Source organism: Curcuma longa, chromosome 14 (genome assembly GCF_044706935.1).
Source record: "Curcuma longa cultivar G26 ecotype Majalengka, Jawa Barat chromosome 14, ITB_CL_G26_1.1, whole genome shotgun sequence".
In the NCBI taxonomy this organism is placed as follows: Eukaryota; Viridiplantae; Streptophyta; class Magnoliopsida; order Zingiberales; family Zingiberaceae; genus Curcuma; species Curcuma longa.
The window spans coordinates 2,689,366-2,702,739 of record NC_133874.1 but is presented as its reverse complement, the minus strand read 5'-3'; the positions used below and the strand labels follow the sequence as shown (position 1 = coordinate 2,702,739).

The window sequence follows — 13,374 nt, the reverse complement described above, 5'->3', positions numbered from 1 at the left end:
TCCCAGAGCGTCACCTCTTGAATCGATTCCTAACCATTATGCCAGCAATACCATACATCCACCGTTTATGTTACACTCTGGAAGCTATAACCTACTCTTTTCAAGGTCATGCTTGCAATGGGTTGAGGCTCATGGTCCTTTGAGAGATTAAACTCGTGGTATCTAGGAATCACTTTTATTGTTTGAATCAAAATGAGATAGATAGTAATTGTTAAATGGCTAGTCAAAATAAAATTTCTTTAAAAGATCCTAATAAATTTCAATTGTTTAATTAGAAAATAATATTATAACTATTTCATAAGTTTGATCGGTATTAAATACATACCATCTAAAGTACATTGAGCCTAGTGGTGCAATTATTTCAACTTTGGCTCTTGCTAATTTATCCATGCCGATGGATAAGGTTCAGAGAGGACTATTATATGTAGAAGGGAGGACTATTATATATTAAAAACCAAGCTTCAATAATATTGATAGGTCTGAAGTCTTCACTTTAATCATTAAATTCTTATACATATCCTTAATTAATTTAATATATATTATGTTAATATCTATTTTTTAAAATTTTCTATATAATTTTTCTTTAAGATTATCTCTTAAAATTTTATCATAAATTTTTTCTAAATCGATAAGTATGAAGTGTATATCTTATTTTTACTCTCAATACTTTTTATTTTTATTTAATTGTCTGAAAAAGATAAATAACTTTTATTATCAATCTTTTAAATATAAATCTAAATTAATTTTTAATCACCGTAATTTTCTTTCTTAATTATTTTTTTATTATTATTTTTTAAAATTTCATATTATAATTTATTAGTTTAGTGCTCTTATAATTTATATAATTTTATATGTCTCCTAATTCTTATAAAGTTAACGATGATTGCCACGTGTAGAAAAGTATGAAGTTAACAGTAACCTTTCTCCAGGCAAATAATCGACTAATTTGATCAGACAAGTTACCTCGAGTGGCCGAAGGGACAAAAAAACAGGCCAACAATTAGAGTGCACAAAGCCTGAAGTAGTAATTATTGTCACACGAACATACATCGTTTAAGAAATCCTCGTCTGCAAAAGCAACACAAATATACTTTACAGGAAGATTGAAGTATCATCTGTAATTATATTACACAATATTGAGAACAAGGTTCAACAAAGGTGGCATCAACTTGATGAATTTCAATCAAACCAAGAGTTAAATGAAGTTTGGTAAGATTCGAGGTGCAGACTCAAGGCTGCACAAATAATCCGTTAAGAAGACAACAATGAACAGTGGCTGAATTTGCAGTCTCAAAGACGCGAAATTGATACAGGAGACCTACTCCTGGACTACTGTGATTCTTGGCTGCGTTTCATTATTCTCGCTAGATGCTGAAACGAGGGAAATTAATTTAAAGATAGAGATAACTTTGAGCAGAGGACTTAGGCAGCTGCTGCCTCCAAGAGCTCTTTCTGTGCTCTCTCCTTGATTCTCCTTTCTAGTTCTGGCCTAAAATGCCGAATAAGCCCCTGCACTGGCCAAGCAGCAGCATCACCCAGAGCACAGATAGTGTGCCCTTCAATCTGCTTTGTAACTTCCTGAAGCATATCGATCTCCTCTAGCTTAGCGTTCCCCACCTTCAACCTCTCCATAATCATCCACAGCCATCCAGTCCCCTCCCTGCAAGGTGTGCACTGACCACAGCTCTCATGCTTATAGAAGTAAGACAGTCTTGCTATCGCATCCACCACATCGGTGGATTTGTCCATTACAATGACAGCTGCAGTACCCAGTCCAGACTGAACAGCTTTAAGAGCATCATAATCCATCAAGACATCATCACATATGTTCTTGGGAAGAAGAGGAACAGAAGAACCTCCTGGGATAACTGCTAATAGGTTATCCCAACCCCCTCTAACACCACCACAGTGCTTCTCTAGCAATTCCTTCAATGGGATGCTCATCTCCTCTTCTACCGTGCAAGGTTTGTTTACGTGACCAGATATACAGAATAGTTTTGTGCCAGAGTTATTTTTCCTCCCAAAGCTTGCAAACCATTCAGGCCCCCGGCGTAAAATTGTAGGAGATACAGCCACAGTTTCCACATTTGTTACAGTGGTTGGACAGCCATACAGTCCGGCATTGGCTGGGAAAGGAGGCTTCAGTCGTGGTTTCCCCTGTTTTCCTTCAAGACTCTCTAATAATGCTGTCTCTTCACCACAGATGTAAGCCCCAGCACCAAAATGTATGTGTACGTCAAAATCGTATCCAGATCCACAAGCATTCTTTCCCAGCAATCCAGCTTGGTATGCTTCCTTTCTAGCCTTTTCAAGTGCCAACCGCTCGTTTACATACTCCCCTCTAATGTAGATGTATGCAGCTGTTGCTCTCATACCAACTCCAGCAATAAGGCATCCCTCCAGCAGTTTATGAGGATCATGGCGCATGATTTCCCTGTCTTTACATGTACCAGGTTCACTTTCATCAGCATTAACGACAAGGTAAGAAGGACGACCATCAGATGTCTTGGGCATGAAAGACCACTTTAGACCAGATGGAAAACCAGCTCCTCCACGGCCTCGCAAACCAGATTTCTTCATTTCGTTAACAATCCAGTCAGTACCTTTGAGTACTAAATCCTTGGTTCTATACCAGTCACCCCTTTTCATGGCACCTTTTAGGAAAGGATCATTCAGACCATAAAGGTTAGTGAAAATGCGATCTTCATCCTTCAGGCCACCAAAATGGGTTTTTTCAGGAGGTGGGGGTGGGGGAGGAGGCTGAGTATTTCCTGCTGGGGCAGCCTGGCTGCTGAATGACCTACAGACAGAAGCCAGCCTCCAACAATTGGAACGATGAACCACTTCAGCCTTGAGTGCAGAACCATGGTTCATGAGATATGCCTAAAAGACATACACATGTGAGACATGAAACTTGAAGTACAATGAACCTTGCATGTAAATGATAATGACACAGTGAATTTACAACAGAGTAATGCATAAATGTATCTATTAACACCTCAAGGAATATGTGAAAAATAATAAGTAATGTAGCATTACTTAGCAAAAGACTTGAACTGCTCCTGAACAGCATAATCATACAACAACTTTGTCAAAAACTTCCATTCTAGCTTGAACATATTTGTTAGGATCCAATCCCACCTCTTTATATTTTCCATCAGAAAAGATCATTAACAGAGTGCTACCTGATCATATGTGGTTGGTCTTGGAGCTAGATACTTCCAACCTAGCTCACGAGTGATGTGAGGCTATTTAGGTAATATAAAAGGGTAGCCCGATGTACATAGCTTCCGTCAATGTGGGATCCCAAGGAAAGATTTATTACCCTACTTTGCAAGAGATTGTTTCTGAGACTCAAACCCATGACCTTTAGGTTACATGGTAACAACTTTACTGTTGCGCCAAGACTCCCCTTCTTATTTAGACAATACAAAACCATCACAAAATTCATTACTAATCATGCACATCCGTGTCAAGCCAAATCAATCACAAATGGACCACAAAGATGTCTAAGACCCCTTTGCGATGTATGGGTTTGAAGTTGAAGGTCATTCACACTCCATGTTCTGAGAAGGATTTCCCATCCAATTCAGAATTTTCCTTGGGAGCTATCGAGGGTATGATACTTCCAACATAGCTCACGAGCGATGTGAGGCTATTTAGATCATACAAAACCATCACAAAATTCATTATTAAATCATACACACCCGTGCCAAGCCAAATCAACCACACATGGACCACAAAGACATCTAAGACCCCTCTGTAATGTATGGGTTTGAAGTTGAAGGTGTAGGTTCTACCACAGTATCACCACAAGGGACACATATTTAATTTGAAAGAGATTTGGTAAGATGTACACTACTTCTTTGTTCACCAAAAGATTCAGTGAGATACTAATTCCAATGTTTCATGCACATCCACATCAGTCAGATTTGATTGTCTATCACCTAACTGGTCAAGCTTTGATACTGACACCTGGTAAAAAGTATTCTCTAGAGCATATTGCCCATGATTTTGGGCATGAAATGTCAGCATATATAGTATCAAAAGCAATTAATGACGGAACTGACATTCGCCTAAGGCCTAAATCAAAAAAATTACTACAATGTGTTTGGCAAATATGAGTATACTAGGAGAAATTGAAATGAAATACTTGTCAAGTGCTTGCTAAAACTAGCAAGATTAGCTTAAGATACACAACAAACAAGTTGTGTTGGCACTTATTATTTGGAGTCAGCTAAATGGATCTCCTAGTGCCATTACACTCAATGCAAAAGCATCCTAAAGCACCACTTACTAATGACCAAGAAATGAAATCTCGAGCCATTTTATCCGATACGGGAGAAAATTTTCATTTCGCCCACAGACCGAAACCGGCACAGTCATCCGGTGTTGGCGCACCCCTGAGGCCATGTTGGGCTCTCGTGACTAGTCCGAAGAGATCCCCACTACTGCACGATGCGTCCTGAGGCATCGTCAGGCTCAGCAACACCTCCGGTGTCAGGCGCTTACGGGGATGTGATCATGGGGAAGAACAACAAACTTAGATTAATTAAATTAATAATTTCAATCAATTCCCAATTAGTATGATTGAGATAATTTAAATAAGTTTAATTAAAGTCTAATAAAATTATCTCAATATATATATATTTTAAAAATAGTTAATATATTTTATATTTAAAAAATATCGAAACTATATCGGCACAAAATGATACAATATCAAAACGGTATTGTTTCGGTCTGAAACTGAAACCTCAGCACGGGTTGAAATTTTAAATATTGCTAATGACAATAGATAAGTCATCAACACCAACACTAAAAACTCAACCTCTTCAACACTAGCAACTAACAGTCATTTTTAACTTTAATGTGTCTATATCATCTTAATCTATTTTATATCATTATATTCGGAGATACACTTAATTTCTCCAAAATAACATTATTTTTTATCTTTTTAATAGCCACACATATCCATATTAGCATTTCCATCTCTATTATACTGATTTTTTTGTATATATTGTTTCCTAACAAACAAACATTCTGAATTATAGTTGATCTTACCACAACAATCTTGTAATCTTAATTTTTTAGCTTGGGAAGTGCATAACACCAGTATTTTAAAACGTGACAAGACAGCTACCTAGGCAATTTTGATAGGATCACAACACATACTTAATATGAGATATTGGCTGCCTAAGTGATTTTGATAGGGACTACATCACATAATCTGAGATACTGTTTAGGAGGGTGTTTAAGAAGCAGTCATGAAGAACCACTTAATTGGCTCAGGCAATTCAAGAAAATGTATTAAGCGAGATAAATAATTTTTAGAAAAATAGTTCACTTGAGAATACTAATTCATTTGATCAATACCAAAAAACCTGACTCGATTCCTCTCCCCCGACTCCAAAACTCTGTACTCACTCACAACCCCAAACTCACAAAATGAAGACAACTAGATTTGCACCAAACTCATAGTCGCACTGCTTTAACAACCATTTTCCTCTATCTTTTCTTCTCCTATTAGAGGTATTTTCTCCATCTTCTTTTTGTCTACTTCTTCCCTTTTAATAGCAACTTATTCCTATTTTAATCTCAGCTTTCTCTTTTTACAACTACAATATAGAACTCTTCCTCACATTGAATCCTCTATATTCTTCTCCATAATCTCCTCTTTTTCCTTGCAACAAGTAATGTATTGTCATACAATTTGTATTTATGAATCTTATTATAGAATTTGCTTGATTAGATATACTGTGTTTGCTAATTACATTATCATGTTATGTACATATGGGTTTCATTGTGTTAGATAGTTTAATGTGGAACAATGAATTGTATGTATTGAGCTTCTTTATCAGTATACCACTGAACATGTTTTAATTGATTAATATACTTTGTTGGATATATGTGTCAAGTCATAAATTTTTGTATCAGTAGGGAGTGGATATATATGTACTAGGGAGTGGATCGATTGCCTATTGCCTTAAAATGCCTTGTAAATCTCTGCATAACATGATAACACAAGATTTAAGACACCAATTGATTCATCATTTTTAAAAATTCCAATGAGACACAGAGAAAGAACTTAAGCAGAAATTTGCTCTATAGCGCCAGTTATGAGAGTTGAGATAGAATAAATTTGAAACAAAAATTTTGGAGAGGAACCTTATAAACTAAAGGTTTGAAGCACTGTAAATTAAGCCCTAAACACATGAAATCTCATTTAAACAAAACATAAGAGTGGATTAGTTTAACAGGACAACTTAGAAATCCTTGTAAGAAGCTTTGAATGTCTTTGATCAATTATTGAGCAAATAAATTTTATTGAATATGTTATTAATAGGATAAGACAAGGTGGTTAAACTGAGAAAAACTTCTACAGACTTATTGATAAAATAAGTTTTGATAAGATTGTGATACAATCAATTATACTTTGAATCAAGAGTGTTGAAGAGATAGGAAACAATTGATAAAAATGTTAATGAAGTAGAGATGGCGATGTTAAGATGTATGTGTATGGTCGTTAAAAAAAATAAAATAAAAGGTAGAAAACCTACTAGTATCTGACAGTAGTTAGGTATATGTTCTAGATGATAAAATAAGAGAAATAAGCTAAGATATATGTGCAGGTTCAACAAACACCAGTAGGTTCTATAATTAGAGTTGAGTAAATTATACTTGGGTGGAAAGGGATAGATGAGGCTGTAAAATAATCTACCAAACACAATCCAATGTGAAATCCAAAACCAAAAGGAATCCATATATTTAAGTGGAATCCAATGCATATAAACTAAATTTTCACGGCTCCTATGATGAATTTCAAATAACATATGGCTTTGGCATCCAAAAAGAAAAGGTTTAAAATGAAATTTTCTGGTTGCTAGAAGTGCTCCAGCAATTAAAAGCTTCCATCTTGCAGATTGCAATCACTCATCTTTTATTTCTGAAATAAGATGCAGTGGAGATTTATCCTTTTGATGAAGGACAAATTGGAGTGAAGTCATGAATGAGCTCAAAATTTTCCATGGGTTATGTTTATTAACAACGGTCTCAGATGGCTATCAAGTTCTCTATTAATCATTTTTTAGGAACTTTGCAATTACTTTGTTAAAATAAAAGATATTTAGATTTACTGATTCAGTATATCTTATTTCAATGTACCCAGATTCAATAACTACTGATTAGTTGTGAACGATGAAACGCTGGAAGAAGGCATATTAAGGTCACTATTGAAATCATACATAAAGAATTGAATAATAAAACCATCCATCAAGGTGTGTAGAGTATAACTCAACCACCAAATTTTTATTAACCAATTAAAGCACCGTCCACAAGGCAACACACCCCTTTTGTTGTTCAATACATGAATGCCCTTTTCAGAACACCCAAAACATATTGTGGCCATGTGGAATCACAGAGCAGAGGGCATTATACAACTTCTTATACTTTGCAGTCTTTATGGGTTTCCTTATACCATAATTTCTCTTTTAAATTAATATTTTATAGATCTGATATATTGAGTTTTTATTGTATTTAATTGTTTTGCATCTTAAATTAATTTATACAATTCTTTGATGATGAAATAAATTAACCCAACCCAACAAATTTGATTTTGACATTGAGTTGAAGTTGGGTTGGTTTTAAACAAACCCATTGAGTAGGCATGGTGATTAGCATCACGTGCATTCAAACTGGGATTAATTTAGATTTTTTTTTGGCCAATTTAAGGTCAAACCAAACTTCTATATGGGGATAGTGTGCTTTAGTCACATTGGGAAGAATTAGTAGATTTTTTAAAAAGTTAAGGGTCATATAATGTTCTTCCCTCTATTCTCATGTGCCTCTCCCCACACGCTCTCATCCGAAACCTTCACCTAAAAGGTCGGGTAACTGTTGTTCTCATTATCAAATTAGTCCAGAAACTATACCTTTTCATTTCGCATAATATTATCAAGAGGCCGTCTATGAACACCTCTCTGTAAAACTCTTAGATTAGCTTGGGATTGACCGTACCAACATAAATCATAACTTAGATCAAATAGATTTCATCATCCTAACCACACCCGTAGTATCGATCGAGAACAAATAATATCTGGTAATACATTTGCATCACAATCCCTAATCACTTCCTCCTATGACAAGTAGAGAAGGCTACAACAAATATCAACCAAAAATTTTAAAGCACAGAAAGGATCTACGGAAACGGAAATAAACCAAAGAAAAAAAAGAATCAAAATGAAACTCACGGATCCACGTCTTGCCAACAACATATTCGCCAGATTTCCCTGAAGAACACCGCCGTCACTTCGCCTTGCCCCGCGAGTCACCAAGGAAAAGGGCGAATCCAGAAGGCGAAGTGACGAGCCCAACGACGCTGTGAAATAGACATGGCATGGGCTTCTCCATACTGGGCTGGGTTGGGCTGGGCTGGGCTGGGCTGGGCTGGGCTGGGCTGGAAGGTGTGAGCGGCTTCTTTTTTAAATAGTTTTAAGGTAACTTGTGTAAAGGCTGTCTTTGAACTTCAAATGTTTATTTTTTTTTCAAGGTAGTTTACATTTTGTTTTTATTTCTAAACTAATTGAAATTCATCATCCGATAAAAAGAATTCTAATTGGTAGCTTAACCATCCTAATTAATTTGTCCAAATTGCAAATATGTCTAGACCGTTTCAATTTATGTTGTCGGTTCCCTTATCTTGATCCTTTTTCCTCCTCTTTTTTCTTTCCTCTATCTTCCTCCTCCACCTCTTGCCCTACTTTTCTCTCCTCTCCTCCTATTCCTCCACTTCTTCCTTTACTCTGCCAACAGCTAAAACGTTTAACAAATTTGATTAAAATTAATTAATCATCTAATAATTTTGATAAAAATATTAAATGATTATTTTTAAATTATTTGGATGTTTTAAAAGGATAGATGAACTCTAATAGCTTCTTGAATTGCATCTATACACCTAGCTTGAGCCAAAAATTCATTTAATAAATTTTATTCAAAAATATTATATGACTATTTTAAGTCAAATTTAATCATTCCACTAAAAAAATTGATAAATTTGAGATGAATTTTAGCAACAAAAATTAATTATCATAAATTAGTAATAACTTTTACAACAAAATATATTTTTGTCATAAATTTTTGATAAATTTTGTGACAAAAATAATTTTATTACAAAATTAGTAACATATTAAATTTGTCGTTAAATTCATTGCAAAAATTATTTTTATCATCAATTTACGACGAAAATATGTTTCATCACTAATTTGCGACGAATAAAATATTCATCACAAATTTGATAATGAAAAACTAATTCATCGGTGATTCGATAATGAAAGAATCATTCGTTATGAATATGCGATGAATATTAATTCATCCCATTTAAATTGACGATGAAAAAATATTTCATCGCATATTTAGCGATGAAACTTTTTTTCGTTGATAAATTCATGATGAAATAAATTTTTATTGATAATTTGATGACAAAATTTAATTTTCATCGTCAATTTGGTGATGAAATTGATGACAAATTTGGCAACGAAATTCGATTCATTGTCAAATTTAGGGCATTAAACCCTAAATCACATTTTTCTCTTCTCTCTTTTTCTCCCTTTGCGCAAATATCCCACACACGCCATCATTGCCTCTCCGCCGCCGGTGCTAGATCTCTCCTATGATTGAAGTACATCAAAGTTGTATTTCTCCCTCTTCCTCTCCTCTCCCTCTCCCTCTCCCATCGAGACCACTCCCCCTCCCCTCCCCCCATGGTGTCGGTGGCTCGCTGTGGACTAGGGGTCGCAGGCCTTTGGCAAGGGGGCGTTGACCGCAGGTTTACAGGTCGAGGCCATTGATGCGTGTTCCACAAGTATACGGAATGTCGTCAAGTAATAAAAGATATCGAATCCACAGGGACCGTGGAATTAATTACTATCCTAGCACAATAAGAGTGGAGAGTTTGTTGGAATTGGTTTGGTGTGGGGAAGATGGAGTGTTCTAGAGTTCCTAAACCTTAGTTTGAAGATAGAATTCGACTGTGACAATGTATGGGAAGCGACTCTAGGACTTCAGATTCCTCGGGGTATTGATTGATTGACTTGGATCCTCTATCATTCCTCAATTATTACACAATTGTAGGGATTCTAACCAAATTATCCAATTAGACCTCGTCAGGTTTCCTCGGAATAAATCATTGGTGTTCTAATGTTACTTAGGTTGGTTTGAGATGATTCTAGATAGCCTGGTTCAAGACTCTCCTGTGTCACGCAGGCGTCCCAGAATACTACTAGATTCCTACCCCTATCACAGGGTATCCCAATAGAGACCTCTCCCCAACACTAGGCAACCGTTAGTTATCCCTCATAAATATTATCGATAGCTTGAACAATCCTTCGAAAAGTCCGATTAAGACTCTCCTCCTGTCACGAGGCGTCCCGGGTGTACGATCCTAAGAATTCCTTAAACTCTGAATAATCTCTACCCTCATGGATTCATACTATTCACAAGCATATCATCAAACAAGCATAGAACATAAATCCACAAAGCAATTGCCTAATAATATCATAGAACATGGTAGATTAACAAATCCCAAATTTACAATCATCCAATAACCCCGATTCTTCCTAATCCTAGAATCTGGAGGACTACTCCATATCGGGGAGATTACAACACAAAGAAGAAGGTAAATAATGCATCTTAATACAAGAATTCTAGAGGAAAGCAAGCAAAAGGACTTATCAAGGGTCTCCTTCTTCTCCGGACTGCAGTCTCCTCGATGGTGAGATGTAGATGTGATGGAGTATCCGGACGGATGGACGGATCATCGAATCTGACTCCGGAATGAGGCGTCGGTGGCTCTCCAAAGTCTTCCCCCTTCTAGGGCTCTTAAGGGGGTCTATTTATAGGCCCCCACAAAATACCCTGAAAATCTGCCAGGCACGCCCCCGTCACACGGCCGTGTCTGGGAGACACGGCCGGGTGTGGTCGCCCAGCGCTGATGTTGATACTCTGTCTTGAGGCACGGTTGTGCCTGTGAGGCACGGCCAAAGCAACTTTGTACTCTGCTGGGAGACACGCCCGTGTCTGTGAGGCACGGGCTGAAGCTGGCTCTTCTCTGTTGGAAAATACGACCGTGTCTGAGGGACACAACCATGTGTTGGCATGACTCTGTGGAGGAAGCACGCCCGTGTCTATGGGACACGGCCGGAGGCAGGGGCTTCTCTGGTGGGAGACACGGCCATGTCTTTGGCTGCAACAGGAGGAAGGCACGGGCGTGCCTATGGGGCACAGTTCAAACTTATCTTTTCCCTGGTTAGAGACACGCCCGTGTGATATAAACACGACCTCTGAAGGTGATAGACACGGTCGTGCCTAGGAGGCACGTCCCTGTCTTGCCATGTCTTCAGTGGATGCTCCGTTTCGCCTATTTTGCTCCGTTTTCCGTCCTGAAACACACAAACACACAAGCAGTCCTCTGAAATAGGAAATAAAGAATACAATGTCAAATGCACAGATGAAGGGTGTAACATACATAAGATAACGCATGAAAAGCATGAAGATGTGCAAATAAAATATAAGAAATGGTTATGTATCCTACGCACATCAGCCATCGATCATTGCCTAGGGGTCACAAGCTAACCGTTGGCCAGGGGCCGCGAGCCACTGGCTGCCTTTCGTCGGCCGTGGGCCGCTGGCCAATCGTCGCTGGTCTCTAACCGCGGTCAGTCGTGAGACTGCTGGCCGGTGGCCGTGAGACCACGGACTGCGAGGTCGGTGGCATGCTGGCCGCAAGCCTCACCACCCACTGCAAGCTCGGCTGATTGCAAGCTTATTTGTTTGCGAGCTCATTCCTCGTCGTGAGCTTTGCTAGCTCCGAACTAATTAAGTCCTAGGTAGCTTTAAGGCTTCTAATTTTGTGATATTAATTTAGTTTACTAAAAGTATTTGTTTGTGTACATTATATTTAATTGTTGATTTTGTATATTTGTGTAGGTCTCTATTTTGTGTGGACTTAAAGTAATTGGAAAGATACTCGTATTTGTTCACCTGACTTTAGGTATATTTACAATAATAGTTATTTTTTGATAGTGGAAAGTATTTAGTTATAATAGTGGTTACTTTAATATTAATTTTTGTTATTCTAGTAGAAATTAATTATGTTTATGTTATTGATCAGGAGGTCTATACTAGTTTTTATTTATAGTTGATAAAAGTTAATATTTTAATATTTTTAAATTTGAAAATAGAAAAAATACAAAAAGCAAGTTGGATGTATAAAAAGAATTTACTTGAACGTAAGAGTTTAATGGATGAATTTATTATTAGGTTGGAATAATTTTTGGATTTTGTTTCTAGTAATGTTGAGTTTATGAATGACGATAAGATAAAATATCCATATAGAAAGTGTCACAATGATAAATTTTTACAGTGTAATAAAATTTGAGAACATCTTTATAGATTTGGTTTCACCCTTAATTACTATAATTGGACTTGTCATGGTGAACCGTTCATATCTGATGAAGATTATGGATAAAACATACAAATCTCAGTTAGTGAGGATCAGAGTTATTATGATCAATTAAATTCATATCAAAGGATGATAATTAATGTAGCGGGTCAGAATTTTATTATTGAACCGAGTGGTGCAAGTTCTAGTTTATCTCTAATAGTTGAATAAATATTTACTACTTATGCATCATTGTTGGAGGAGATAAAAATATCAAGAGTTGGTGAAAATGTGAATGATGAACCATATTTCCAATTTCAGGAAGTGTTGAGTGTTGCGATGAACTAGTGTAGCCTGGTTGTGACAATCAATTTAAACTATCTCTCACAGCAAGACTGTTGAATGTCAAGGCAGAGTATAATGTATTTGAAGATTATTTTAATAATTTTGTTCAAGTTATTAGAGAGGCATTACCGTGTGATCACATAATGCCCAATGATTTTTACAATATGAAAAAATTTTTATAAAATACTTAGGTCTCCCAGTGGAAAGAATTGATGTTTGCAAAGCTGGTTGTATGTTATATTGGAGAGATGATGAAAATGCAGAAGTTTTAAATTATATAATCAAGCTAGGTACAAGAGTACTAGAAGGAGTCAACATCGACGTAAAATATACACTCAGTTATTTTATTTGCCTTTAACTTCTAGGCTATAAAGACTTTATGCATCAAAGGTCACTGCTCAACACATGACTTGACATCCAACTCATGAAATAGAAGAGGAACTAATGTGTCATCCATCAGATAAAGAGGCGTGAAAAAATTTTGATAGAACATATCCTAAATTTACTAAAGAGCCTTAAAACATTTGGTTAGGTCTCTACGTTGATGGATTTACTCTATTTGGTAAATCAGAAAAAAATTATTCTTAATGATAAAT

At 36.5% G+C, this 13,374-nt stretch overlaps 1 protein-coding gene across 1 annotated transcript; it reads right to left on the bottom strand.

The window, feature by feature from the left end:
• Positions 1–1,008: 1,008 nt before the first annotated feature.
• Positions 1,009–8,335, bottom strand: LOC141845606 (NADH dehydrogenase [ubiquinone] flavoprotein 1, mitochondrial). Its single transcript, XM_074733668.1, has 2 exons — positions 8,247–8,335; positions 1,009–2,883 (listed from the first exon to the last, which is right to left on the bottom strand). The coding sequence occupies exons 1-2, from the start codon at positions 8,268–8,270 to the stop codon at positions 1,423–1,425; spliced, it is 1,485 nt and encodes a 494-aa protein (XP_074589769.1). The 5' UTR covers positions 8,271–8,335; the 3' UTR covers positions 1,009–1,422.
• Positions 8,336–13,374: the final 5,039 nt, after the last annotated feature.

What these genes read in the sequence shown, in the direction of transcription:
- LOC141845606 (XM_074733668.1), bottom strand. Translation starts at nt 8,270, where the DNA reads ATGTTGTTGGCAAGACGTGGATCC. An exon ending in TGTTGGCAAGACGTGGATCC is followed by an intron (nt 2,884 to 8,246) that starts GTGAGTTTCATT and finishes TATGTCTTTTAG; the next exon opens with GCATATCTCATGAACCATGG.